Here is a 26,621-nt window from a genome sequence, read left to right as displayed (position 1 = left end):
CTCTGACGGCCCTCAGCGCCAGCTGTGGCGGTGTCATCCTCTTCATCCCGCAGCAGTCCAGCGTTTTGGAACCCGTTGGTGATTGTGGATGTTTTCACACTCCTATAATATTCCGTGATCTTCCTTTGTGTGAATTCGCCGAAGTTTGTGATTTTCTCCTGGTAGTCGGGAGGGAGTTGTTCAGTAGTTCTCCCCCGGACGGACAGTCCCTTTCGTCTCATGAATCGAAAGCACCAAGATGGCCCACCTCTGAAATGTTCAATTTTCATCTCGGTGGCGACTGTTTTGGCCTTCTGTCGGATCTGCACCGTGGAAACGCCTCGGCCGTCTGCTCTCTGGGTCAACACCCAGTCCTCAAGGGAATCTTCAAGTTCCGGCCATCTGCTTTTGTGGCCTCTGAAGGACTTTTTTGTCTTCTTACACTGAGACAGTTCCTCCTGCTGCACCGTCCAACGCCTCACCATTGACTCATCGATGCCCAGGTTACGCGCGGCTGCTCTGTTTCCCTCTTTTAGTGCGAGTTCGACTGCTTTCAGCTTGAAAGCTGCTTCGTGTGAATTTCTGCGTACCTTCCCCATGGTAAGTGAGAGAGAGACTGCTCGTCTTGTTGTGATTCCGGGCTGATGAACTTTGCTTACCGTAATTACCATATGTAAGGGTTCACGCACAGAGGGGATTGTTGGCTGTTTGAGGAAGCTCCCATTTACCGTATTACCGTAACATTTCAACAAAACAACATAACACAACACCTTTGTTTATTTCGACAGTGCACACAGTGTCCGCGGTGTGGTGAAAAGAGGGCAACAGAGGAAATTAAAACAGAAGTGGATTTATAGGTAGAAAGAGTGCTAAAAAAGAGAGATTTTATTTGTATTTGAAAATTTTTTTCTGAAAAAATCCATAGATAAGCCGCACCGTTATATAAGCCGCAGGGGCCAAAAAACGGGAAAAAAGCCGCGGCTTATAGTCCGGAATTTACGGTAGTTACTTGAGGTTGTTTGCAGTGTGAGTGATCAACAGGTTTCCCTCACACTAGTTACTTTAGGTTGTTTGCAGTGTGAGTGATCAACAGGTTTCCCTCACACTAGTTACTTGAGGTTGTTTGCAGTGTGAGTGATCAACAGGTTTCCCTCACACTAGTTACTTGAGGTTGTTTGCAGTGTGAGTGATCAACAGGTTTCCCTCACACTAGTTACTTGAGGTTGTTTGCAGTGTGAGTGATCAACAGGTTTCCCTCACACTAGTTACTTGAGGTTGTTTGCAGTGTGAGTGATCAACAGGTTTCCCTCACACTAGTTACTTGAGGTTGTTTGCAGTGTGAGTGATCAACAGGTTTCCCTCACACTAGTTACTTTAGGTTGTTTGCAGTGTGAGTGATCAACAGGTTTCCCTCACACTAGTTACTTTAGGTTGTTTGCAGTGTGAGTGATCGACGGGTTTAAGCCTATTCTATTCTTTCACTCGTCACTCGTTCACTCTGCATAGGACCATTAACTACATAGCAAACAGAGCTGCTGTTTCTTCAGTGTTAGATCAAGGCTTCCCACTAGTGGTGATAGTGAAGGATTGCAGCCTCCAACACATTTCCACATGGCTATCTTCAAAGGACTGAGAGCTTATTTTGAATAAGGAATACAAGACAACTAACACAGTCCCTGAATGAATGCTGTGGAATCATTCTGATGTCTGATTACAACAACCACAGCTTTGTGCACTAACAATATTACAAATTGCCCCTTTACCTTGTGATGGACATATGTATATATAATATATGTATATATATATATATATATATATATATATATATATATATATATATATATATATATATATATATATATATATAGCCCACATTGCGATGGAGGGGCGAGGCGACCTGCAAGGGTGGAGGGGCGGAGGGAGCGAGGCGTAGTTTGGAACCTGACCATAGGACCATAGGTCCTGGCCTGCCCCCCGGAGGAAAGGACAAAGCCAGGATGGGTTAAATGCAGAGGACAAATTTCACCGGCCACCGTCAGCATGTGTGTGTTTGTGGCCCTCCGTGCATGTGTTGATGTGTAACCGTGTGACAATAAAGACGGGCTTGTCCGTCTGAAATCGTGTTTTTTTTTTTTTTTTAATAGGTTGCAGATAGGGCAACAATAAACAAATGTCAAAATGTGTAGTGTCGTTAGATCTGTGTTATGTTCTGTGACTGTGATATGAAATATGACAAAAGCAAGACACATTCCATACATAGTTCATAGTTCATAGTTCCTGTTTGGAACTGGAAATACAGCTTGTCGTGATCTCGGGCTCGACCTTTGTGTCCTGTCTTGATCTCAGCTCTTGATCTCTCACGCAACTTATTTACTGTAATAGTACCTTTCTTCACTTCCTTGTTTCTAATCCATTAAGCCCCGCCCTTCTTTCATGCTGTCTGCCTATACAGACACTGCGGAGCGCGTCATCATTCTGAAGCCACGCCCAAAACGGGGGGGAACAGAAACCCCCCCTCCAATCCTGGCGTTCTCCTATGTCGCGTGCATGGTTGCGTGTTGCACCAAAAGATCATATATACGGAAGATGAACACTCCAACTTACTTCCTTGACAGCTAGATCCACATTTTTCTTCTCGCCAATTCTCAATGGCTTCCTTGTTTTGCTCAGGAGTACAAAAAAAAATGTTTTTGTTGTCTTTTACATTTGTTGTCTGCGCAGCCCACCACACAACAGATTTTAGCTATGTTTAATTCAAGGAAAATTACGCTGGTCTATGGGAGTGAACGGAGAGCTTTCCCCCGTGATGGGTGTGGGCGTGACCTATTTCATGCAGTGTCTCTATGGAGAAGAAAGTGTGCAAATGTGCTCCAATCACAGATGGCCATGCCGGCCCGGTACATCCCAATGCTCCAAGCACACGCCTCTCATCCTGGGCAGAGCAGCCAAGAGAGACACACGCATCTGCAGGTATGACTTCACCTCTTTTATTGTAAGTTTAAAACATCATCTGATTGCATTTGATCAGATTAAATGTCATTCAATTAAATCTCATCATGAAGTTAGCTTTACTTTCATACCCTGTGTCTGTCAGACAGATATATTACTGTAATATGAAGTTAGCTTTACTTTCATACCCTGTGTCTGTCAGACAGATATATTACTGTAATATGAAGTTAGCTTTACTTTCATACCCTGTGTCTGTCAGACAGATTACTGTAATATGAAGTTAGCTTTACTTTCATACCCTGTGTCTGTCAGACATATATATTACTGTAATATGAAGTTAGCTTTACTTTCATACCCGGTGTCTGTCAGACAGATATATTACTGTAATATGAAGTTAGCTTTACTTTCATACCCTGTGTCTGTCAGACAGATATATTACTGTAATATGAAGTTAGCTTTACTTTCATACCCGGTGTCTGTCAGACAGATATATTACTGTAATATGAAGTTAGCTTTACTTTCATACCCTGTGTCTGTCAGACATATATATTACTGTAATATGAAGTTAGCTTTACTTTCATACCCGGTGTCTGTCAGACAGATATATTACTGTAATATGAAGTTAGCTTTACTTTCATACCCTGTGTCTGTCAGACAGATATATTACTGTAATATGAAGTTAGCTTTACTTTCATACCCGGTGTCTGTCAGACAGATATATTACTGTAATATGAAATTAGCTTTACTTTCATACCCGGTGTCTGTCAGACAGATATATTACTGTAATATGAAGTTAGCTTTACTTTCATACCCTGTGTCTGTCAGACAGATATATTACTGTAATATGAAGTTAGCTTTACTTTCATACCCGGTGTCTGTCAGACAGATATATTACTGTAATATGAAGTTAGCTTTACTTTCATACCCTGTGTCTGTCAGACAGATATATTACTGTAATATGAAGTTAGCTTTACTTTCATACCCTGTGTCTGTCAGACAGATATATTACTGTAATATGAAGTTAGCTTTACTTTCATACCCGGTGTCTGTCAGACAGATATATTACTGTAATATGAAGTTAGCTTTACTTTCATACCCTGTGTCTGTCAGACATATATATTACTGTAATATGAAGTTAGCTTTACTTTCATACCCGGTGTCTGTCAGACAGATATATTACTGTAATATGAAGTTAGCTTTACTTTCATACCCTGTGTCTGTCAGACAGATATATTACTGTAATATGAAGTTAGCTTTACTTTCATACCCGGTGTCTGTAAGACAGATATATTACTGTAATATGAAGTTAGCTTTACTTTCATACCCGGTGTCTGTCAGACAGATATATTACTGTAATATTAAGTTAGCTTTACTTTCATACCCTGTGTCTGTCAGACAGATATATTACTGTAATATGAAGTTAGCTTTACTTTCATACCCTGTGTCTGTCAGACATATATATTACTGTAATATGAAGTTAGCTTTACTTTCATACCCGGTGTCTGTCAGACAGATATATTACTGTAATATGAAGTTAGCTTTACTTTCATACCCGGTGTCTGTCAGACAGATATATTACTGTAATATGAAGTTAGCTTTACTTTCATACCCGGTGTCTGTCAGACAGATATATTACTGTAATATGAAGTTAGCTTTACTTTCATACCCTGTGTCTGTCAGACAGATATATTACTGTAATATGAAGTTAGCTTTACTTTCATACCCTGTGTCTGTCAGACAGATATATTACTGTAATATGAAGTTAGCTTTACTTTCATACCCAGTGTCTGTCAGACAGATATATTACTGTAATATGAAGTTAGCTTTACTTTCATACCCGGTGTCTGTCAGACAGATATATTACTGTAATATGAAGTTAGCTTTACTTTCATACCCTGTGTCTGTCAGACAGATATATTACTGTAATATGAAGTTAGCTTTACTTTCATACCCGGTGTCTGTCAGACAGATATATTACTGTAATATGAAGTTAGCTTTACTTTCATACCCGGTGTCTGTCAGACAGATATATTACTGTAATATGAAGTTAGCTTTACTTTCATACCCTGTGTCTGTCAGACAGATATATTACTGTAATATGAAGTTAGCTTTACTTTCATACCCTGTGTCTGTCAGACAGATATATTACTGTAATATGAAGTTAGCTTTACTTTCATACCCTGTGTCTGTCAGACAGATATATTACTGTAATATGAAGTTAGCTTTACTTTCATACCCTGTGTCTGTCAGACAGATATATTACTGTAATATGAAGTTAGCTTTACTTTCATACCCTGTGTCTGTCAGACATATATATTACTGTAATATGAAGTTAGCTTTACTTTCATACCCTGTGTCTGTCAGACAGATATATTACTGTAATATGAAGTTAGCTTTACTTTCATACCCGGTGTCTGTCAGACAGATATATTACTGTAATATGAAGTTAGCTTTACTTTCATACCCGGTGTCTGTCAGACAGATATATTACTGTAATATGAAGTTAGCTTTACTTTCATACCCTGTGTCTGTCAGACAGATATATTACTGTAATATGAAGTTAGCTTTACTTTCATACCCTGTGTCTGTCAGACAGATATATTACTGTAATATGAAGTTAGCTTTACTTTCATACCCAGTGTCTGTCAGACAGATATATTACTGTAATATGAAGTTAGCTTTACTTTCATACCCGGTGTCTGTCAGACAGATATATTACTGTAATATGAAGTTAGCTTTACTTTCATACCCTGTGTCTGTCAGACAGATATATTACTGTAATATGAAGTTAGCTTTACTTTCATACCCGGTGTCTGTCAGACAGATATATTACTGTAATATGAAGTTAGCTTTACTTTCATACCCGGTGTCTGTCAGACAGATATATTACTGTAATATGAAGTTAGCTTTACTTTCATACCCTGTGTCTGTCAGACAGATATATTACTGTAATATGAAGTTAGCTTTACTTTCATACCCTGTGTCTGTCAGACAGATATATTACTGTAATATGAAGTTAGCTTTACTTTCATACCCTGTGTCTGTCAGACAGATATATTACTGTAATATGAAGTTAGCTTTACTTTCATACCCTGTGTCTGTCAGACAGATACAGTATATTACTGTAATATGAAGTTAGCTTTACTTTCATACCCTGTGTCTGTCAGACAGATATATTACTGTAATATGAAGTTAGCTTTACTTTCATACCCTGTGTCTGTCAGACAGATATATTACTGTAATATGAAGTTAGCTTTACTTTCATACCCTGTGTCTGTCAGACAGATATATTACTGTAATATGAAGTTAGCTTTACTTTCATACCCTGTGTCTGTCAGACAGATATATTAGAGTAATAGACCGCTAATATTTGACATCATGTCGAAACCTGTTTGATGAAGGAAGAGTGATCAGAATCAAAATCACTTCACGTAAAGTACTGTATGTACAGGAGTTTGTTAAAGTACTGTATGTACAGGAGTTTGTTAAAGTACTGTATGTACAGGAGTTTGATAAAGTACTGTATGTACAGGAGTTTGTTAAAGTACTGTATGTACAGGAGTTTGTTAAAGTACTGTATGTACAGGAGTTTGTTAAAGTACTGTATGTACAGGAGTTTGTTAAAGTACTGTATGTACAGGAGTTTGTTAAAGTACTGTATGTACAGGAGTTTGTTAAAGTACTGTATGTACAGGAGTTTGATAAAGTACTGTATGTACAGGAGTTTGTTAAAGTACTGTATGTACAGGAGTTTGTTAAAGTACTGTATGTACAGGAGTTTGATAAAGTACTGTATGTACAGGAGTTTGATAAAGTACTGTATGTACAGGAGTTTGATAAAGTACTGTATGTACAGGAGTTTGATAAAGTACTGTATGTACAGGAGTTTGTTAAAGTACTGTATGTACAGGAGTTTGTTAAAGTACTGTATGTACAGGAGTTTGATAAAGTACTGTATGTACAGGAGTTTGTTAAAGTACTGTATGTACAGGAGTTTGATAAAGTACTGTATGTACAGGAGTTTGTTAAAGTACTGTATGTACAGGAGTTTGTTAAAGTACTGTATGTACAGGAGTTTGATAAAGTACTGTATGTACAGGAGTTTGATAAAGTACTGTATGTAAAGTACTGTATGTACAGGAGTTTGTTAAAGTACTGTATGTACAGGAGTTTGATAAAGTACTGTATGTACAGGAGTTTGTTAAAGTACTGTATGTACAGGAGTTTGATAAAGTACTGTATGTAAAGTACTGTATGTACAGGAGTTTGATAAAGTACTGTATGTACAGGAGTTTGTTAAAGTACTGTATGTACAGGAGTTTGATAAAGTACTGTATGTACAGGAGTTTGTTAAAGTACTGTATGTACATGAGTTTGTTAAAGTACTGTATGTACAGGAGTTTGATAAAGTACTGTATGTACAGGAGTTTGTTAAAGTACTGTATGTACAGGAGTTTGTTAAAGTACTGTATGTACAGGAGTTTGATAAAGTACTGTATGTAAAGTACTGTATGTACAGGAGTTTGTTAAAGTACTGTATGTACAGGAGTTTGATAAAGTACTGTATGTACAGGAGTTTGTTAAAGTACTGTATGTACAGGAGTTTGTTAAAGTACTGTATGTACAGGAGTTTGTTAAATTACTGTATGTACAGGAGTTTGTCTTACTATTTCAAAGTACGTTTTCTTTTGTAAGGAGCAGAATTTCAGAACTAACTCATCCAGGTCTCGGAGAAGTACATGAGAAGAGACAAGGAAATCTTTTTTTACAACATTACTTCCTTCTACAGTAACTATAGGGCGTTAAACGGCTGCTGTCTAATTTAAAACAAGTCTCTTCCTTTCACCCGCACACATTTCTCAACATTCCCATCTAAACCTCTGGCTTGTCCATTTGATGAGTATCTGAAACTTAATCCCTATTTACGAGGCTGCGTATCAAATTTATATTGTATGATTCAAGAAATGGAAGACTATTCGCTGCACCACCTGAAAGTACAGTGGGAGGAAGACTTGGACACGGAGCTCTCTGACGAAATCTGGAAAAATGCTATCAGTAAAATACATAAATCTTCTGTCTGTATCAGACATGGGGTGTTACAGTTTAAGATACTCCACCGCTTACACCTTTGTAAAGCCAAACTGGCCCGGATACATCCTGGCTCAGACCCAAATTGCATCAGATGCCATCAGTTTCCGGGTACTCTGTGCCACACGTTTTGGACTTGCCCAAAATTGTACACATTCTGGTCAGACATTTTTAATACATTCTCATATATATGTCAAAAACAGATTGACCCAGATCCAATTACTGCAATATTTGGGGTTGCCCCTAGCAACAGTGGGATATCCAGACATCAATCAGATCTAATGGCCTTTTCAACATTACTAGCTCGCCGGCTTATTCTTTTTAGCTGGAAATCGCCCACACCTCCATCACACTCACGCTGGATTCGTGAGGTAATGTCATTTCTTAAGCTAGAAAAAGTCAGATGTACAGTCCAGGGTTCTCTGGAAAAGTTTGAAATGACTTGGCACCCCTTCTTAGATTATTATGATAAGGAATTTGACGCAAGAACTTTAGATTAGTAGCCCCCAACAGCTCTACCCTACCCTCTTCCCACCTCCCTCTTGTTCTTTCCTTGTCTCTATTATTATTATTATTATTTTTATTTAATTTATTTTATTTTTTACACTTGGTTGTCATTGCATCACAAATACTCAGGAGATTGTATACACGTATGACATCATGCAACCTTGCACTTATTTTGTATTGTCTGTCTTCTATGGGGTTTGCTTTTTCTTGTTTGTATTGTTTAAAAACTAATAAAAACAATTTGAAATAAATAAAACAAGTCTCTTCCTTGTGCTTTCAGACATGGCAGCCACGCAGCAAGACTTCCACTGTCCCGTGTGTCTGGAGCTGTTCACCGACCCGGTCTCCACTCAGTGCGGACACAACTTCTGCAAGAGCTGCATTGAGCAGTACTGGGACATCGCCAAACTGTATCGCTGCCCCTTGTGCAATGAGAACTTTTACATGAGGCCCGAGCTTCGGATCAACACCTCCTTCCGAGACGTCGTCGATCACGTTAAGGAGACAAACGCGGCCGCGCTAACGACCAGGGAAGCAGCCGCCAAAGCTGGCGAGGTGGCGTGTGACGTCTGCACGGCCTTCAAGCTAAAAGCCATCAAGTCATGCCTGGTGTGTATCGGAGTGTGAATCACGATACGATATGATCACGATATTTAAGTCACGATACGATAGCATTGTGATATATTGATTATTGTGATATTGCGATTTATTCTTTTTTCCCACTGCAAATGATGTCCCCCTAAGGACAACCTGCCAACATCTGTTTTATCTAAGATCAACTTTCTAGTCTGTTCATCTCACTTTAATCATTGTTCTTGCAGCAAAATTGTCAAGCAGACAGACTGACGTAAACCTTAAAGCATGCACTCACACATGCACCCGACAATTTACACATAGTAAAAATATAATAAAATATCGCGATACTTGGCATTTGTCCGATACGGTATATTCTCACACAAAATATCTATCTGCTAGAATGTATGGATTTCTCCCCCCTCCCCTACAGGTGTGTACAGCATCTTACTGCCAGACTCACCTGGAGCCTCACCAGAAGGCGGCGGCTCTGAGCAGACATCAGCTGATCGAGCCCATGGAGAACCTGGAGGACAGGAGGTGCAGGAAGCACGAGAGGCTCCTGGAGCGATTCTGTCGGACGGACGAGGAGCTCGTCTGTCAGTTCTGCGCCGAGACCGACCACAGCCAGCACGAAGTCGTCATGCTGGAGGCGGAGTCACAGCAAAAGATGGTCAAGTTTGCAGTTTTGTCGTTTTTGTTCCTGTTGTTTTGGACTTCAATGCAGATATAACAAAAAGAATAGTACTTTGCCAGAAGCATCACATAAGCACAGTATGTTGATGCTTATGTGATGCTTCTAGTTTCTAGTACTATTGTGGTTATAACTGTAATACAATTATAATAGAGTACAATATACTTTATTCTACCATACATCATCACCATCATTTGCAAGTTGCAATCGTGTGTGTGTGTGTGTGTGTGTGTGTGTGTCTGTGTGTGTGTGTGTGTGCGTGCGTGTGTGTGTGTGTGTGTGTGTGTGTGTGTGTGTGTGTGTGTGTGTGTGTGTGTGTGTGTGTGCACATGCACACGTGTTTCTCAAGATAACTCAAAAGTGAATGTAGTATTGTTACTTGACCATCAGACTCGCATTAAGAGGAGAGAGAGAGGGGTGGAGCTGATGATCAAGGACCGGCTCAACAGAATTGAGGAGATCAATCATTCGATTGAACAAACCAAAGTGAGTTCAGACTCGTTCACGTTCACCACCATGACACAAGAATGTACTTTAAACGCATGTGTAGTCCTGCCTGTGTAGTCCTGCCTGTGTAGTCCTGCCTGTGTAGTCCTGCCATATCCATGTTACGAATTGAGAGTCAATCAGTAATACAACTAGAAGGTCACTCAGACCTCTGCCAAGGCCAATACTCCAGTCTGCTATGATATGCACATTTTGTGAGTCGGATCAGAACCCTGACCCGCCCACATCGCCCAATCACCCCCCCCCCCCACCCACCCCTCGAAACCAGGCTCTCTACAACCTTCCTATCCCTAGCTACAGCAGCTTTTGCCTGGCCCCGCCCATTTCCTGACCATGCCCCACCCTCCCCCACCACCCAGATACACCTAGCCACTCCCCCTCACCCCGACTCTTTACGACCTTCCTATCCCTAGCCCCGCCCCCTCCCTTGACCCCACACAGATGGAATCAGCTCCACATTGTAATGGGTTGTTCCTAATACAGCCGTCCAGTCGTCTTTCTGTAATCCTGTTAACAGACAGACGGACGGACGGACGGACAGAAGAAAGGCAGGGAAAACATAAGTTCCTCTGCGGAGGTAATGAACTCATTTCAAATCTGACATGACTGCACAGGAGAATGCGCAGAAAGAAATGGAGACAAGCATTCAGGTGTTCACGACTTTGATGGAGACCATGGAGAAGACCCACACAGAGCTTAAGGAAGAGATTGAGGCGAGACGCGATGCTGAACAGAGGAGGTTTGAAGGCCTCCTCGAGGAGCTGAGGCAGGAGATTGCTGAGCTTGAGAAGAAAAGCACTGAGCTGGAGCAGCTGTCACACACAGAAGACCAGATCAGCCTCCTCCAGGTCAGGAGAGGGAAACTTCTCTTGTCTTTTACTATGTTACTATGTCTGTTAGCCGCAACACATAAGTTAATGCAGGTACAAAATCCGATTTATCCTTATTTAAGCCCATGACCAATGAATTTCAACAAACAATATGCAAAACCTAAATCAAGCAAGCAAAGTGAAATAAATTACAATGACGTAATTTTTGTTGAACTATTTCCCATTCAACAGAAATTCAGTGAAACTTACACACTACCAGAAAGTAAAAGTTGGGAGAGCATCCCTGTTAACCAAGTGGATTTCCTGGGTTTTATACGAGCCTCCCTGATGAAGGCAGAACATGTCATCAGCCTGGAAGTGAGACAGCAGTCAGCCGTTGGTAAGTTTGATGTAAAGTCAAGTTGTTTGGGTTCCAAACTTTGGAATAATCCACACATTTTCTGAATATTGAATGGCAGGTTAATGATGCAATGGCATGCAATTCCCAGTAGGGGGAAATGCATGAGGGAAATGGTGATTAATTATTTATTTAATATAATGCTTTAATTTTTTGAATGGTGGAGATACGGTAGCATGCTGGGATCAACACATTCTCACTCCCAACTTGTCAAATACTGCTTGGTCAGGACCCCTTGGTGTCACTTTATTTTAAAAAAAATGTCATTTTTCGATCAAACCGGTTATGTTTCTTTTAAAATTCTAATTTTAAAACGTCACATACTGTAGGTTAATTTGACAAGGCTGCCACTTGGTTAAGTTTAGGCAACTAAAACAACTTGGTGAAGTTGGTTATGGTTTGGGTTTGGAGTGCATTAAGTAACAAAAACATTAAATGTGACGTATGGTTGAAATATAGACTTTGGAAACGCTGGGACTCTGTGTTTTGCACCTCTATGACCCCGGCCCCTACATCCTTAGGGGCCGTCGAAAAAAAAAAAGAAAAAAAAAGGGTACCCCGTGTTAAGAAGTTATACCAATTGGTCCTGACCAAACGTCACTATTTGATTTGTTTTTTCCATTCATCCTTTATCATGTGAACATCTTGTATCATATTTAAATCATGTTCTCCTGTCTTCCCTCGCAGAGCTCAAGAAAATGCAGCAATTTGCAGGTATGATTTTTTTCTTAGCACTGCAAACAAAGAAACAAATAAATAACAAATCAATATTAAATAAATTTCCAAAAAGCAAAAGAATTAACTCATTCACTGCCAACAACGTATGAACACGTTTTCAGAATCCAGCTGTTCCCTGCCAACAACGTGTTTACACGTTTTTGGCATCGATTTTTTTTTTTTGACGGTGGGTTGTGCATCTAAGCCTTTTACATCTCTTATATAATTATTGGAGCCACCGAACGTTTACAACCCATTCCACCGACCCACTAAGTGGCAACAGTGCTCTCCTGGCTAGGGAAAGGAAAGCATTTTTTTAACTTGTCAAGCCATTCTCAGCCCAGCCATTCTCCTTTTCGCGCTGATTGCTGGCGATGCGGGATTGCAAATTTACATAATAGATTCAGCCGATCTACTATGATCGGGTGATAGATTACAGTTGGAGGAACACACTTTGAAACACGCAGCATAAATATGACCAGAATCGCAAAAACTTCTCTCAACCAAAACTCCAAACGAGCGAGTCCTTCCCGACTTCCTCAAACAGCGGCCCAGACATGCAGGCACAGGAGAGCAGCAAAGCACTGACTGGTGACAAGCTTGTCCGCCCACGGAGGGCGGAGTTGAAGCAACTCGAGAGGGAGGGAGAGAGAGAGAGAGAGAGAGAGAGAGAGAGAGAGAGAGGGAGGGAGAGCGAGAGGGAGGGAGAGAGAGAGAGAGAGCGAGAGGGGGAGGGAGAGAGAGAGAGAGCCAAAAATGAATGGTTAAAGTGACAGTTCCATCCAATTTCACAAAAAGCCGTTTATCTCTGAATATTCTTTTTCACGCTAAAACCATGCTGTATTCAACTGCTAATGCTTACATAACTACTAACTCTACAAACTAACTCTTTTAGACAGAGAAAGTACACATTCTATTAGTACTTTTGAGATATTGTATGTTCACAAACTCCAAGCTGAAACGAATCCTCGGCTCTTATAAAATGAGCCATAATCCTCAAAAAACGGCTTGGCAGAAGCTACCTACAGCAAAAAAAAACGTCTGGCAGTCAATGTGTTAAGACACTCTTTCCCTTAGATTAAAAATGCTTTTTTTTTTACATGGCAAGGTTCTATCTCATAGAACATTAAAAAGACGGTGACCCTTTCAGCCACATGGCCTGATCATGCATCACGTGACCTGATCATGCATCACGTGACTATTAAATATCAGCAGAGGTTCCCAAATGGAACAGAGTGAAACAAAGTGAAGCTAATATCTTTGTTGTCGTTTGAAGGCCTTCCTACCACACCAAGGTCTATAAAACATACCTTTCTTTTTACGTTGCTTAGCAACAAAGAACACACATCAGACAATATCATTTGAGATTTTATTAATAACCCGTAAGGTTATTAATAAAATATGGAAAATTATGCATGTATATGATCTTCCAAACAGCTTGAATTTTTAGACTGGATCATAGACGGCGGATATGTTCCAAAAATCCACAGACATGTCAGGATCCTAATCACAGCAACCATCCATCGAAGAAAAAATCATGATGTTCTAACTTGATCAAATATGAGTGTTTGTTAATTCTGAAACAACGAAGAAGAAGAAGAAGAAGAAGATCTGTAGGGGTGTCTGTCACACTGAATTTCATTCCGGGCGACATCAGCATTATGGTTGCCCTCAAAGGGCCGGTTATAAATGCAACATGATTTAAATGTATCAAGCCTATGTGTTATCATATTTCATATTGCCTCTGATTTGATTATTATAGTTTTTTAGTAATAACTTAATACTTGATAACTAGTTCTGAAAACAGAATTATAGGGAAAACAATGGCAAACAGACAACTAGTAGCCCACAACTATTATTCAATTTAACAATTGCTATTTTTAGCCGTACTGCAAAGAATTGTATTGCGCAAATTCTATTCTTTATAGCTCTCACAGGCCACATAAAATGAGGTGCAGTACCGGATTTGGCCCCCGGGCCTTGAGTTTGGCACATGTGCATTAGAATGCTACGTTGCAGGCTCTTTAAACTACCTGCCATTAAGAAGCCTTGAAAAGCCAAGTCTCTTAATGTAACTAGGCCAAAGCATTCTTCCTCCCTGTCTTCTCTCCTGTCCTAGAGGACATCACCATTGACCCCGACACCGCCGGGCCCTGGCTTCTCGTGTCTGAGGACGGGAAAGAAGTCCGACAGTCTCCCAAGAAGCATAAAGTCCCCAGTAACCCGGCCAGGTTCACGGAGAAGCCGTGTGCTCTGGCAAAGCAGGGCTTCAACACGGGCAGGCACTACTGGGAGGTCGGGGTGGAGGACAAGTCCGACTGGGCTGTAGGGGTCGCTGCAGGCACCGTGAAGAGACAGGAGCCCATCACGCCCTCGCCAGAGGAAGGCTTGTGGACTGTAGGTCAGAAGGAGGGGAGGCAGTGTGTGGTGTTTGCCCCCAACGCCCTGCCGCTAACGCTGTCTCCCCGGCCCCACAGGGTAGGGCTGTTCCTGGATTACGAGGAGGGTCAGGTGTCTTTCTTCAATGTGGAGGCCAAGACCCACATCTTCACCTTCACAAAGTGCCACTTTGCCGGGAAGGTTTACCCCATATTTGACCCCTGTTTGGCCACAGAGAATAAGGATACCGCTCCTCTCCAAATTAAGACCTTAGACAGCACAAGATGCATAACTCCTCCAGGTACATCATCCAAGGCAAAGAGCAAGAAGACACTGTGAACAATAATAAAATCACTTGTATCCCGATAGAATCCAGTGAAAGATCTATCCTACTGGATGGTTCCACTGGAATTCTGTTGCTAGGAAACAGTTTGGACCCTAGTTTATTTCCTGTCCGTGCTTATCGTATACGCAAACACTGCAACAGGAAGTAAAGTATGGTCCATTTACAATGTTTACTGTATGTTGTCATGTTGAAACGGTCATAATCACAAACAGATAGTGAAGAATAGTGTAAGAATAGTTGCATATAAAGGCTTTCACTTTATGACACGATCAACGAATGACAATTGGGTGGATAGTGGTACCCGTAGGCTGTTACCACGGTAACAATACGACTGGAGAAGAGGGACTTCAAGCACCTCTGCGCATAATGACGACTCTGGGGGAAATCGTCTCACAGGAACCCCAGAGTCTGATACAAGCAGTGCTGGAACGAAGAACCTCAGACTTAACAAATTATTATTATTATTATTATTGTTATTATTATTAATTATTACATATTCACACTGTGGCACAGGGAAACGTCACCTCCTCATCGATGAAATAGGCAGAATCGGTTGCGATATCATTGGAATAACAGAGGACAGATGGTCTGGCAGAGGCCATTTTACAAGAAAGAACAGCTACACAATAGAACTACTCTGGATCTGAGAAAGGAGGAAGAATAGGTGTTGTATTCATCGTGAAGCAAGAAATAGCCAAAGCGGTACTAGGCTACAACCCAGAGCCGTCTATATAGAAGAGTCACGTCATCTCCATTCACTCCAATAGACCAGTTTTTTACTCTCAAGAGTTCCAGGAAGTAAGGTCCTGGATTAAGCAGCACTGTCGAGTTGCAGCAAAATGGACAGTTTGTGTTGTACTTTGAAAGTTTATTTTTTATTTTTATCAAATTGTATTTTCATTTATTATCAGCTTTATTTTAGCATTCAAAAGTAGCACAAGACCCCTTCCTAGCTGTTCATTGGCTAATGAGTCACGCATTTTGGTCCTCCGCTGACGCCACTCTCTCTCTAAATTTCTCTGCTACAACCAGGGCCGCTGGAAGTCATTTTAAGCAGGGGGTGCTGGGAGGAAGGGACTCTCGGTGGGGCCCGCAAGGGCCCCGCCGAAAAAAATTTGGGCGTTTTTTTTTTTACATTTTTTTGCCATATTTAGAGGAATATCTCATTTTAAATCAACATTAAGATACTGTTGTGATGTAATTATTCAGTATTTTCTCCTTTTCTCACTCATTCAGAGCAAAGAGGGAGATATAACATGATGATAATGCTCTATATCTCCCTATTTGCTCTGAATACACCAGTTAACATGACACAGACTTAACATGATAGAAATATTATCAGCAAACTTAATGACTAGACTAATTATTCTGATCTGAATGGCATATATCAAGAAACATTGACTCCTCTCTTTGCTGTATAGTGGGAGGTGCATTTTTGAGTAGGCTATTAAAATAGCATGTCAAATTCACATTTCTTTATTGCCAGATTAAACAATTCGTATTGGTTGTTGGTTGGTTCAACACAACATGTGCGTGCATGCGCGCTTCTTCTTCTTCTCTAGCCTACAAGCATGTAACTTCCTTGATTGTTATTGTTGATAATTCTATTTAAATAGGCTACATTTTCATTTCCCGAAACATTCTTAAACAAGAAAGGAACATAGTGCACTGCAAAATATTTTTAATTACATTTGTAAAAAAAAAAAAAAAAAAAAAAATTGGAAAAAATCTAGGGGGTGCTGCAGCACCTGCAGCACCCCTACTTCCCGCGGGCCTGGCTACAACCCACTGAACAAACCACTTATGTCCATGCGCATACAAGGCAAGCCATTCCCAATCACACTCAATGTTATTGCTGGTGTTATTGCAGTGTTATTGCTAGTTGAGGCGGCTGTAGCTCAGGAGGTAGAGCGGGTCGTCCACTAATCGCTTTGGATAAAAGCGCTATATAAACCCATTATGTAACTTCATGGGTTCAATGTGGTGGTGGTTTTGTTTTGTTTGTTTGTTTTGTTTTCTCTGTATTTTTGCTAACTGTACATATGGCTGTGTCAAAAATGTTGACTGTATATACAATATTAATAATGTTAGAATTAGAACATTCTAGAATTCTGGGGAGGGAAATCACTCTGTAAAAGCTAATTTATACTAACTGCGGAGTGTCCGGTGTTCGCGGAGCGGAGGCTCTGTGCGGCGAGCGCGGCGCTCCGCACAGGCTCTGCGGAGGGACTGCACCGAGCTCCGCGCTCCTCTCAAAAAATGTAACTCCGCGGAGCCCGCCGTGAGCTCGTGCAGTCAATTCCGAGGCAAGTGACCGGCGAAATCAGTGCAAAATGAACGGGTTTGAGCATCGCCTGGCAGAAGAAGTACAGAAATACAGAAATTTGTATGATTCATCCACCCGAGACTACAAAGACCTACAGATTACTAAGTTTTGTCAACAGATCCTGACATCTGTAAACAAAAGTGGATGAAACGTCGGGACAAATTTATGAAAGCCAAAAAAGAAGGTGAAAGGAAAGAGGGGGGGTGGCGGTGGGGAAATAATTCCTCCCATTTTAAACAAGCTGCCTTGGCTCAGTGTTTTTGGGAAAAAAGTCTGAATAGCAACAATTTACTACGTCAATAAAAACTTGATTTGAGATCGAAGAAATTAAATGGAAAGTACAAAAACAAGAAGACAACAAACTTACTTGCTAAAAACAAACTGAAAATAGCCTACAATTGCACTAGGATTGATTATTCGCCGATATAAATCAGGATCACACACAGAAGAACTGATGTGACATTTGCATTCCTGCTAAAAACACAACGGGAGCCTGGAGGGGGATTCTCCGCTCTCTGCAGACACTGCACTGCTACCGTATTTACCATAAAAAGATGTGCCTCTGCGGAGAGAACGGTCTTGCCGTGAACACCGCAGACACCGGACACTCCGCAGTCAGTATAAATTTGCTTTAAGTCTACCATGACTCTCATGTACTGTGCTGTACTGTGCTACAAGGTCAAGTGCCATAGGCTATACCTGATCATTTTGTCAGCTGTTTTTCCCCTTCTTCTTCAAAGTACATATATGGCAGCTTTTCTATCTTGTTTCTATTTTATTTGAACTTAATCTGATACTGAACCCCCAAATCTAAAAGAAAAAACGTCATAAAACACTAATTGATGATGATTGACGATGTGCGTGGTATTCTGTGCCTATATGTTGTGTGGTTTGTCTTGTCTGTTCTTCTTATTCTCTCAAATGAATGGCCAAATGATCTGCCCTCAATACAGATATTTTCAATGCAGCTGCAATGGAGGTTGCAGGCGGAAACGTCATCGCTAAACATCATGGCTAAACATCATGGCTAAACATCATGGCTAAATGCAACATTCTGAATGCAACAAGACGTGTAGCATTGTGAGGGGGTCATAATCATGTCCTGAGGTTCACCATACGAACACTTTTGACTGATAACCAGAGCCATGTAGATAGAAGAGTCCCGACATCTCCATTCACTCCAATGGACCAGTTTTTTTACTCTCAAGAGTTCCAGGAAGTAAGGTTGTGGATTAAGCAGCACTGTGGAGTTGCAGCAAAATGGACATGGATGGTTTGTGTTGTACTCTGAAAGGGTTTTCCCCCCCTTGAATCAAATTGTACATTATCAGCTTTATTTTAGCATGCAAAAGTAGCGCAAGACCCATTCCTGGCTGTTCATTGGCTAATGAGTCTCGCATTTTGGTCCTCCGCTGACGCCACTCTCTCTCTCTAGAGGACACTATTGATAACCACAAGTTCACATCTCTTACTCTCTTGTTCAAAGATAGCATTCTGGGAAATGTAGGACATCACTAAATTAAGGAGAAGTAGACATGGCTGGTTGGTAGAAAGTGGGTTCACCTAAACAGCCAATTACACTTTCATCACAAATGGAATAATTACACATGGGTGATATTTGACCGTGTCAGACTTGGTGGGTGTAGGTTTGATTTGGAAAGTGGTCGGGACATACATTTGACAGGGGCCGGTCTGCCATCCTTCATTGCATTTCCTGAAATTCTACACAATATCACTAGGCTACTTTCTTACCTGGTCCTCTTTCTCCTCTCTCTCTCTTCCTGGCCTGGTCCTCTTTCTCCTCTCTCTCTTCCTGGCCTGGTCCTCTTTCTCCTCTCTCTCTTCCTGGCCTGGTCCTCTTTCTCCTCTCTCTCTTCCTGGCCTGGTCCTCTTTCTCCTCTCTCTCTTCCTGGCCTGGTCCTCTTTCTCCTCTCTCTCTTCCTGGCCTGGTCCTCTTTCTCCTCTCTCTCTTCCTGGCCTGGTCCTCTTTCTCCTCTCTCTCTCTTCCTGGCCTGGGCTCTGTCACTCTCTCCCTCTGCGTCTGCTTCCATCTCTCTCTGATGCCTGTGTGGACAACCAGCAATAACAGATCACTGACAAACATATTGTGGCTCTAGTAACATTCCTGCTGTTACTTCATGCAGAGACCACATGTCACATGACTGCTGTTACTTCATGCAGAGACCACATGTCACATGACTGCTGTTACTTCATGCAGAGACCACATGTCACATGACTGCTGCTGTTACTTCCTGCAGAGACCACATGTCACATAACTACTGTTACTTCATGCAGAGACCACATGTCACATGACTACTGTTACTTCATGCAGAGACCACATGTTACATGACTGCTGTTACTTCATGCAGAGACCACATGTCACATGACTGTTGTTACTTCATGCAGAGACCACATGTCACATGACAGTTGTTACTTCATGCAGAGACCACATGTCACATGACTGCTGTTACTTCATGCAGAGACCACATGTCACATGACAGTTGTTACTTCATGCAGAGACCACATGTCACATGACTGTTGTTACTTCATGCAGAGACCACATGTCACATGACAGTTGTTACTTCATGCAGAGACCACATGTCACATGACTGTTGTTACTTCATGCAGAGACCACATGTCACATGACTGCTGTTACTTCATGCAGAGACCACATGTCACATGACTGCTGTTACTTCATGCAGAGACCACATGTCACATGACTGTTGTTACTTCATGCAGAGACCACATGTCACATGACTACTGTTACTTCATGCAGAGACCACATGTCACATGACTGTTGTTACTTCATGCAGAGACCACATGTCACATGACTGCTGTTACTTCATGCAGAGACCACATGTCACATGACTGCTGTTACTTCATGCAGAGACCACATGTCACATGACTGTTGTTACTTCATGCAGAGACCACATGTCACATGACTACTGTTACTTCATGCAGAGACCACATGTCACATGACTGCTGTTACTTCATGCAGAGACCACATGTCACATGACTGCTGTTACTTCATGCAGAGACCACATGTCACATGACTACTGTTACTTCATGCAGAGACCACATGTCACATGACTACTGTTACTTCATGCAGAGACCACATGTCACATGACTGTTGTTACTTCATGCAGAGACCACATGTCACATGACTACTGTTACTTCATGCAGAGACCACATGTCACATGACTGTTGTTACTTCATGCAGAGACCACATGTCACATGACTGTTGTTACTTCATGCAGAGACCACATGTCACATGACTACTGTTACTTCATGCAGAGACCACATGTCACATGACTGCTGTTACTTCATGCAGAGACCACATGTCACATGACTACTGTTACTTCATGCAGAGACCACATGTCACATGACTACTGTTACTTCATGCAGAGACCACATGTCACATGACTACTGTTACTTCATGCAGAGACCACATGTCACATGACTGCTGTTACTTCATGCAGAGACCACATGTCACATGACTGCTGTTACTTCATGCAGAGACCACATGTCACATGACTGTTGTTACTTCATGCAGAGACCACATGTCACATGACTGTTGTTACTTCATGCAGAGACCACATGTCACATGACTACTGTTACTTCATGCAGAGACCACATGTCACATGACTACTACATGGCTACCCTGGGTGTCTGTGCCCAGCAGAGGGGCACTTAGCCTGGGTAATAGCAGCCTGGTGGTGGGGGTGGCAGGCCTGGGTGTCTGTGCCCAGCAGAGGGGCACTTAGCCTGGGTAGTAGCAGCCTGGTGGTGGGGGTGGCAGGCCTGTAGTGTTGTGACGTTCGCGAATGACCCGAATCTATTTATCGGCTCTTTCCTATGAACGAAGGGAACCGAGTCTTACTTGAGAGCCGTTCGTTTTAATGTTGTGCCCAAATTTCACTGCCTGCCGCTCCCCAGCACACACACAGGTTAGACCTCCCTCCCTCCCTCTGCTAGTCCGCTGAGCAGGGAGCATGGAGCAGGGAGGATAGGTCGGGTGCACTCGTTAGGCGCATGCTGTAGCTGGCCTGGGTGGGCGGACTCAGCTTAATATCAAAACCGGAGTGCATCTGCCCACTTTCTGGGTAGCGAAGTGTTGCATGAATTGCATCAAGGACAGCCAACTTTCAGCTTAGTCAGTAAATTCACTGACTAAATAAGCAGATGATATGGTGTCACCTTGTGTAATGTTTACAATGCAGTTTATTGACATTAGGTCTGGAAATACTGTATGAGTAATTTAATGCTGCTGCAGTCCACTGATGCAAAATGAAATAGTGGTGGGTCTAATCAAATCTGATCCAAATCATACCATATCATTATATTAGTGATTTCTCAGAGAAACAGTAGTGCGCGCCCCATTAAAAAAAAAAAAAAAGGAACGAGGAGCCGCTATTTTGAACGGCTCTCAGAAAGGAACGGAGCCATAAGATCCGGCTCCCTTCAAAGAGCCGTAATTCCCATCACTACAGGCCTGGGTGTCTGTGCCCAGCAGAGGGGCACTTAGCCTGGGTAGTAGCAGCCTGGTGGTGGGGGTAATCAATATTAATATTAACAATATTAATCAGAGGAAACAAGGTGATGAAATTTAGAATGACAAGAAAAAATATACATCCATATGCCTGCGCAATAGGCTAAGTAGGCCTAAATAACTGTTATACGGTTTGCTATTGTAACATTTAATATAATAAAGTAAGATCTCACACATAGGGAAGCAGGCGAAAGCAGCCGAGTGCAGTCAGCCAATTAGAGGCAGAGAGGGTCGGGTCATGCCTTCGCCATCATGGGAAAAAAATATCGCCCACCGGGCGCTAATGCTAATGATATAAGCTAATAAGCTAGCCGGGTAAACCTTGAGTGAGGCGCAGCCATTGTTGTACTCTGGCTGTGCTGCTGACCCAAATGAAGTAATAGCCTACCAAATTCACCTGCATAATTGTTGGGAGTGGGGTATTGCAGCGTTCGCGCTCTCCCCTCATTAATATTATATAACTGTTTAGTCAGCAGACGATGGTGGTGCTGACGCTGTCTTCTTCTGCATATCTACACTGAAGGGCCGCGCGGCCCGCGCACAAATCAGAGCACGTCTTCTTCTTTGGAGTCAGAGCACGTCAACGCAATGACGTCAACACACTGAAGGGAGGGCGTGTCTGTGACTTGGGCGTGTCAGACTTGGTGAGAGTGGGAGGGGTCACCTGAGTTTCAGGAAGACGACGTTACTACCTGTTGATGATTGACTCACAGCAAAGCACACAGCGAAAGACGACACTGCTGCAAATCAGAGGAAAACATGCAGAGTGAGTTATATAATATATTTCATCTTTTCACTATTGGATTATTGATCATCTCTTGGTTCGCTGTTCATGATATGTTGTGTTTACAGCCATGTTGCCTGCTTATGATCACAGTTCTCTGTTGATTTGGTCACTGCGTGGTCACATAGCCTACTGTCGGCGACTGTAATGAACAATCAGTGCAAAATGAAGTTGGACATTTATTCCAAATAAAACCTTGAGAAAGTTCCTGTGCGGCTTATATGACAAAACCCGATGCATTTGAAACATTAGCTCATGAAGCTGCGTTCTGAAATGATCATGGTGGCTTTATGGATGGTTTCAGGTTTTAATTTGATGTCATTTTAGAGTTTCAGACAGTGGCTGTTGGATGAACAAATATAGTAGCCTATTCTCAATTATCTACAGTTCGGTGTTCCATAACCTATAGTGTGATTGTGTTTTTATTAATCAGTTTAGACAGTCTTGTTATTAGCTGGTTTTTATAGGCCCACATAACATGAAAATGTATGACCTTGTGAGGAAGATATTATTATAGGCTACTGATTTGATTAAAAATAGCAAAGTTGGACTAAACGGATGAACTATTGAGACCTAAATGAAAGATTATTAGGCACCAGTAGTGGTTGTTTGTATAGTAGACTGTAAAATGACAGTGGACGTCATGTGTTTTCTTTTAAACCTGCAGTAGGTGCTCTCAAGCGGACAGTCCTGATTTGCTGCATTCCTTGAATAGTTCCTTACCCACCGCTGGAAAGAAAGACTTTCATAACTGCTTCCTGCTCAGAGTTGTTTTTCTGATGCATTTTATTGGTACTATGTGTTAGATAACTCTTGATTATCTAGAGTAGGTCACTGAGATCAAACAACACTGGCCAATGTAACAGCACTGACACACAAGACAGCTTCTCATCTCCTTCATCACTCATCATTCATATGTTTTGTGTTCACACTCTGCCTCACTTCTCAAAGTATACTTTACATTTTTAACCCATTGATACCTGATGCAGCATTTGTGTGTGTATCCCTTTAAGACCGCGAACCACGTCACGCGGTTCGCGGTCTTAAAGGGATACACACACAAATGAGGGATATAAACGCAAAATGCTGCATCAGGTATCAATGGGTTAAGTCAGTCAGTCAGTCTGTCTGTCTACTAGAACTATAAGATTTATATTCTTAGAACTTATGTTGTTTGCTTCTTCCTGATGTTATTGTTAATGTTTTATTGTATTATCACGAGGAATTTCCTAAATGGATATTAAAGGTATCCAGCTCTATCCCCGAGTCTCTAACCCACACAGCCTCTTACTCTCTGCCAGGCATCAGCTCTCCGGGAGGCCGGACCCTCTCCGAGGAGCAGTTCCAGTGCTCCATCTGCCTGGAGGTGTTTGTGGAGCCCGTCTCCACCCCGTGCGGCCACAGCTTCTGCAGGGCCTGCCTGCAGGGCTACTGGAACCACAGCAAGAAGTTTGTCTGCCCCATGTGCAAGAAGAGCTTCTCCAAGAGACCCGAGCTGAGCATCAACCGGGTCCTGGCCGAAATCTCCTCCCAGTTCCAGGGGCTGGTACTGGCCGACGGCACCGGGGGGAGCGGGGCTGGCTCACGGGGGTCCACGCTGAATCTGAGTTCAAGTCCCGGCCGCGGGGACCCCTCAGCCGTGGACACCGGGGAGTTCGCCCGAGCCGGGGAGGTTCCCTGTGACGCCTGTATTGGCAAGAAGCTGAAGGCGCTGAAGTCCTGTGTGAACTGCCCCGGGTCGTTCTGCGAGGCCCACCTCAAGCACCACAAGAAGGTTTGTGTCTTCACATTATCCCCCCCATTAGTCTTTACACAAACACAGCAGAGTAAGAGCAGTACACACTATAGTAGAGTAAGGATACTGTGCCTGTGTGCTATACAGTATATATACACACTATAGTAGATGACCACTCAAGAAGTAATCAGCAGTGAGTATCTATGTCAAGATTGCTTCCTCTTGAGTGATTATTTTTTATTAATAACAACAACAAAAAATCACTATTGTTATAGTTTTATACTTCATCACTGTATTATCCATGTTAGATTTGAGGTTGGGTGTCTATAGTATTAGTAATGATTACCTACACTTTAATGGCAGAAGACATTATTGTGCAACTCATTATTTCAGACCTCATACAATTTTCCTTACAAACGTCTAAAATATACTCCTTTCAACATCTCCATATGGTAATTTCATCATTCCTGCTCACTCATGCATTCATTATTTAGATGACTATCCTCGTCTCGTATTCATATATGCGTGTTGTTGTTTCTTACCTTTATCTAGGGAAGGCTTGCTGAGTTTGCGTGCTGTTTTTCATCAATGCTTTGCTCCATATTTTTGCACTTCAGACACACTGAGGCCTGGGAGCTGCCCGGCACCAGCAGCCTCCTGCTGTTAGCCGCTGAACAGCAGATTCACTGGAGCTGTTGGGGGTTAAGAGCCTCAAGCTCACGGTCAAATGAATGCAATTGTCGAGGGATTTGTTCCCAGAGAGCATTGCCGTCAAAAGCTGTCTTCAGCCACATGTATGATTGCTCTCACCTTAAGCCATGCCATTCTCCCACCCAGGTGAAGTCTCTGACCTCCCATCGCCTGATCGAGCCCACCTTCCACCTGGAGGAGAAGATCTGTAAGAAGCACGAGCGTCTGCTGGAGGCCTACTGCCGCACCGACCACACCTGCATCTGCACCGCCTGCGCAGACGCCACGCACAAGTCCCACGACATCGTCTCCACTGAGCGCGAGTGGAAGAAGAAGATGGTAAGCTGCGGCCATAGTCATTCTGAAATTAACATTGATCAGTGGTTCTCCACATGCAGTCCGGAGACCACCAGGGGTCCTTGAAGGACTTCCAGGGGGTCCCCAGCAAAGTGATACATTTACAAGAAGTGAACACAATTAGACAATGCAGAAGAATGATTATATTGATCATAGTTTCACCGTTATCGCTCTGCCTACAATAGAGATAGTCATGGAATTCTGCACAAAAAATCATATCGAACAATAAAAATATTCTCAGATTTGGGTCAGAGAGACAAAATCACATCAAATGGGTCCGTGGACCTAATGTGGATCAAATTGATGATAAAGGTTGAGAATCACTGATCTACAGTAGATAATGAAAACTATAGCTCACTACTATAGCCTACTACTACTACTACTACTAGTACTACTACTACTTAATATTGCATCCATTTTCTAACAGCCAATCTGTACAAATGTGTTCATCAATTGATCTTCCACACTAATGATGGTCTTTGGAGCAACCCAAAACCATTTTTATTTGTAAAATGTACTGCCGTTCTTCACCAGAGCACCTTACAATGAATGAACAGGTATGGATTGTATGTCTTGCTCAAGGGCCCTTCAGCAGGACTGTTGATGGCCACACTGATTGACCTGCAACCTTCAGGTCATGGAACTGTCTCCCTATTGCAACTAGACCACACTGGCAAACCACACCATACATTTTATGCTATTTCCTGTTATATAAATAGATTAATAAATAATAATAAAAATACTAGTACTACTAATAATAATAATAAACATAATAATATAAATAAAGAAATAAATACATACATACAGATCCTTTCCAAAAAATTTGAATATCATGGAAATACCATGGATGACCGTGGGCTTCAGCGGATTGTCAAGCAAAGACGATGAAAGAATTTGGGTGGAGATTCAGAGGGAGTGGAATGAGGCTGGAGTCAGTCATAACTGAGAAGTAACTGATCATGTTCTTCACACTATTCTAATTTCTTGAAATACTGTTTTGGGGGTTTTCTGGAGCTGTAGGCCAAAATTCTGAAAAATGAAACAAATAAAGGCTAGAAATATTTCACTTTGTGTGTAATGAATCTATAATCTATGAAAGTTTCAATTTTGAAAGGAGTTATGGAAAAAAGCGAACTTGTTTTGATATTCAACATTTTTGGAAAGGATCTGTACGTACCTACATACATACATACATACTGTACATACAGTACATA

At 41.9% G+C, this 26,621-nt stretch overlaps 2 protein-coding genes across 2 annotated transcripts in view; both read left to right on the top strand.

Annotated features, from left to right (window-relative positions):
• Positions 1-2,880: 2,880 nt before the first annotated feature.
• LOC310779753 (E3 ubiquitin-protein ligase TRIM39-like) lies at positions 2,881-18,122 on the top strand. Its single transcript, XM_083640245.1, has 8 exons — positions 2,881-2,949; positions 8,804-9,132; positions 9,530-9,769; positions 10,181-10,276; positions 10,912-11,145; positions 11,359-11,506; positions 12,212-12,238; positions 14,361-18,122. Exons 2-8 carry the CDS (start codon positions 8,806-8,808, stop codon positions 14,957-14,959), a joined length of 1,671 nt encoding a protein of 556 aa, XP_083496371.1. The 5' UTR covers positions 2,881-2,949; positions 8,804-8,805; the 3' UTR covers positions 14,960-18,122.
• A 4,425-nt stretch (positions 18,123-22,547) lies between these two features.
• The window catches only part of LOC310779752 (E3 ubiquitin-protein ligase TRIM47-like), a gene marked incomplete at its 3' end in the record, with an annotated part of 19,002 nt that continues 14,928 nt past the window's right edge, over positions 22,548-26,621 (top strand). Inside the window, exons 1-3 of the mRNA XM_083640244.1 lie at positions 22,548-22,607; positions 23,927-24,399; positions 25,198-25,389. Of these exons, the coding sequence (XP_083496370.1) occupies positions 22,601-22,607; positions 23,927-24,399; positions 25,198-25,389 (672 nt within the window). The 5' untranslated portion in view covers positions 22,548-22,600. The remainder of the gene's footprint in view (positions 22,608-23,926; positions 24,400-25,197; positions 25,390-26,621) is intronic.

This window comes from Poromitra crassiceps (assembly GCF_964638095.1).
Source record: "Poromitra crassiceps genome assembly, chromosome: 7".
Lineage (NCBI taxonomy): Eukaryota > Metazoa > Chordata > Actinopteri > Beryciformes > Melamphaidae > Poromitra > Poromitra crassiceps.
The sequence above is the reverse complement of the archived record's forward strand: the minus strand, read 5'-3'. Positions and strand labels throughout refer to the sequence as shown.

Excerpts from the sequence above, each read along its gene's own strand:
- LOC310779753 (XM_083640245.1), top strand. The coding sequence starts at position 8,806 with ATGGCAGCCACGCAGCAAGACTTCCACTGTCCCGTGTGTCTGGAGCTG. Across the intron at positions 10,277-10,911 it reads ATTCGATTGAACAAACCAAA|GAGAATGCGCAGAAAGAAAT; the intron begins GTGAGTTCAGAC and ends ATGACTGCACAG. Across the intron at positions 11,507-12,211 it reads GAGACAGCAGTCAGCCGTTG|AGCTCAAGAAAATGCAGCAA; the intron begins GTAAGTTTGATG and ends CTTCCCTCGCAG.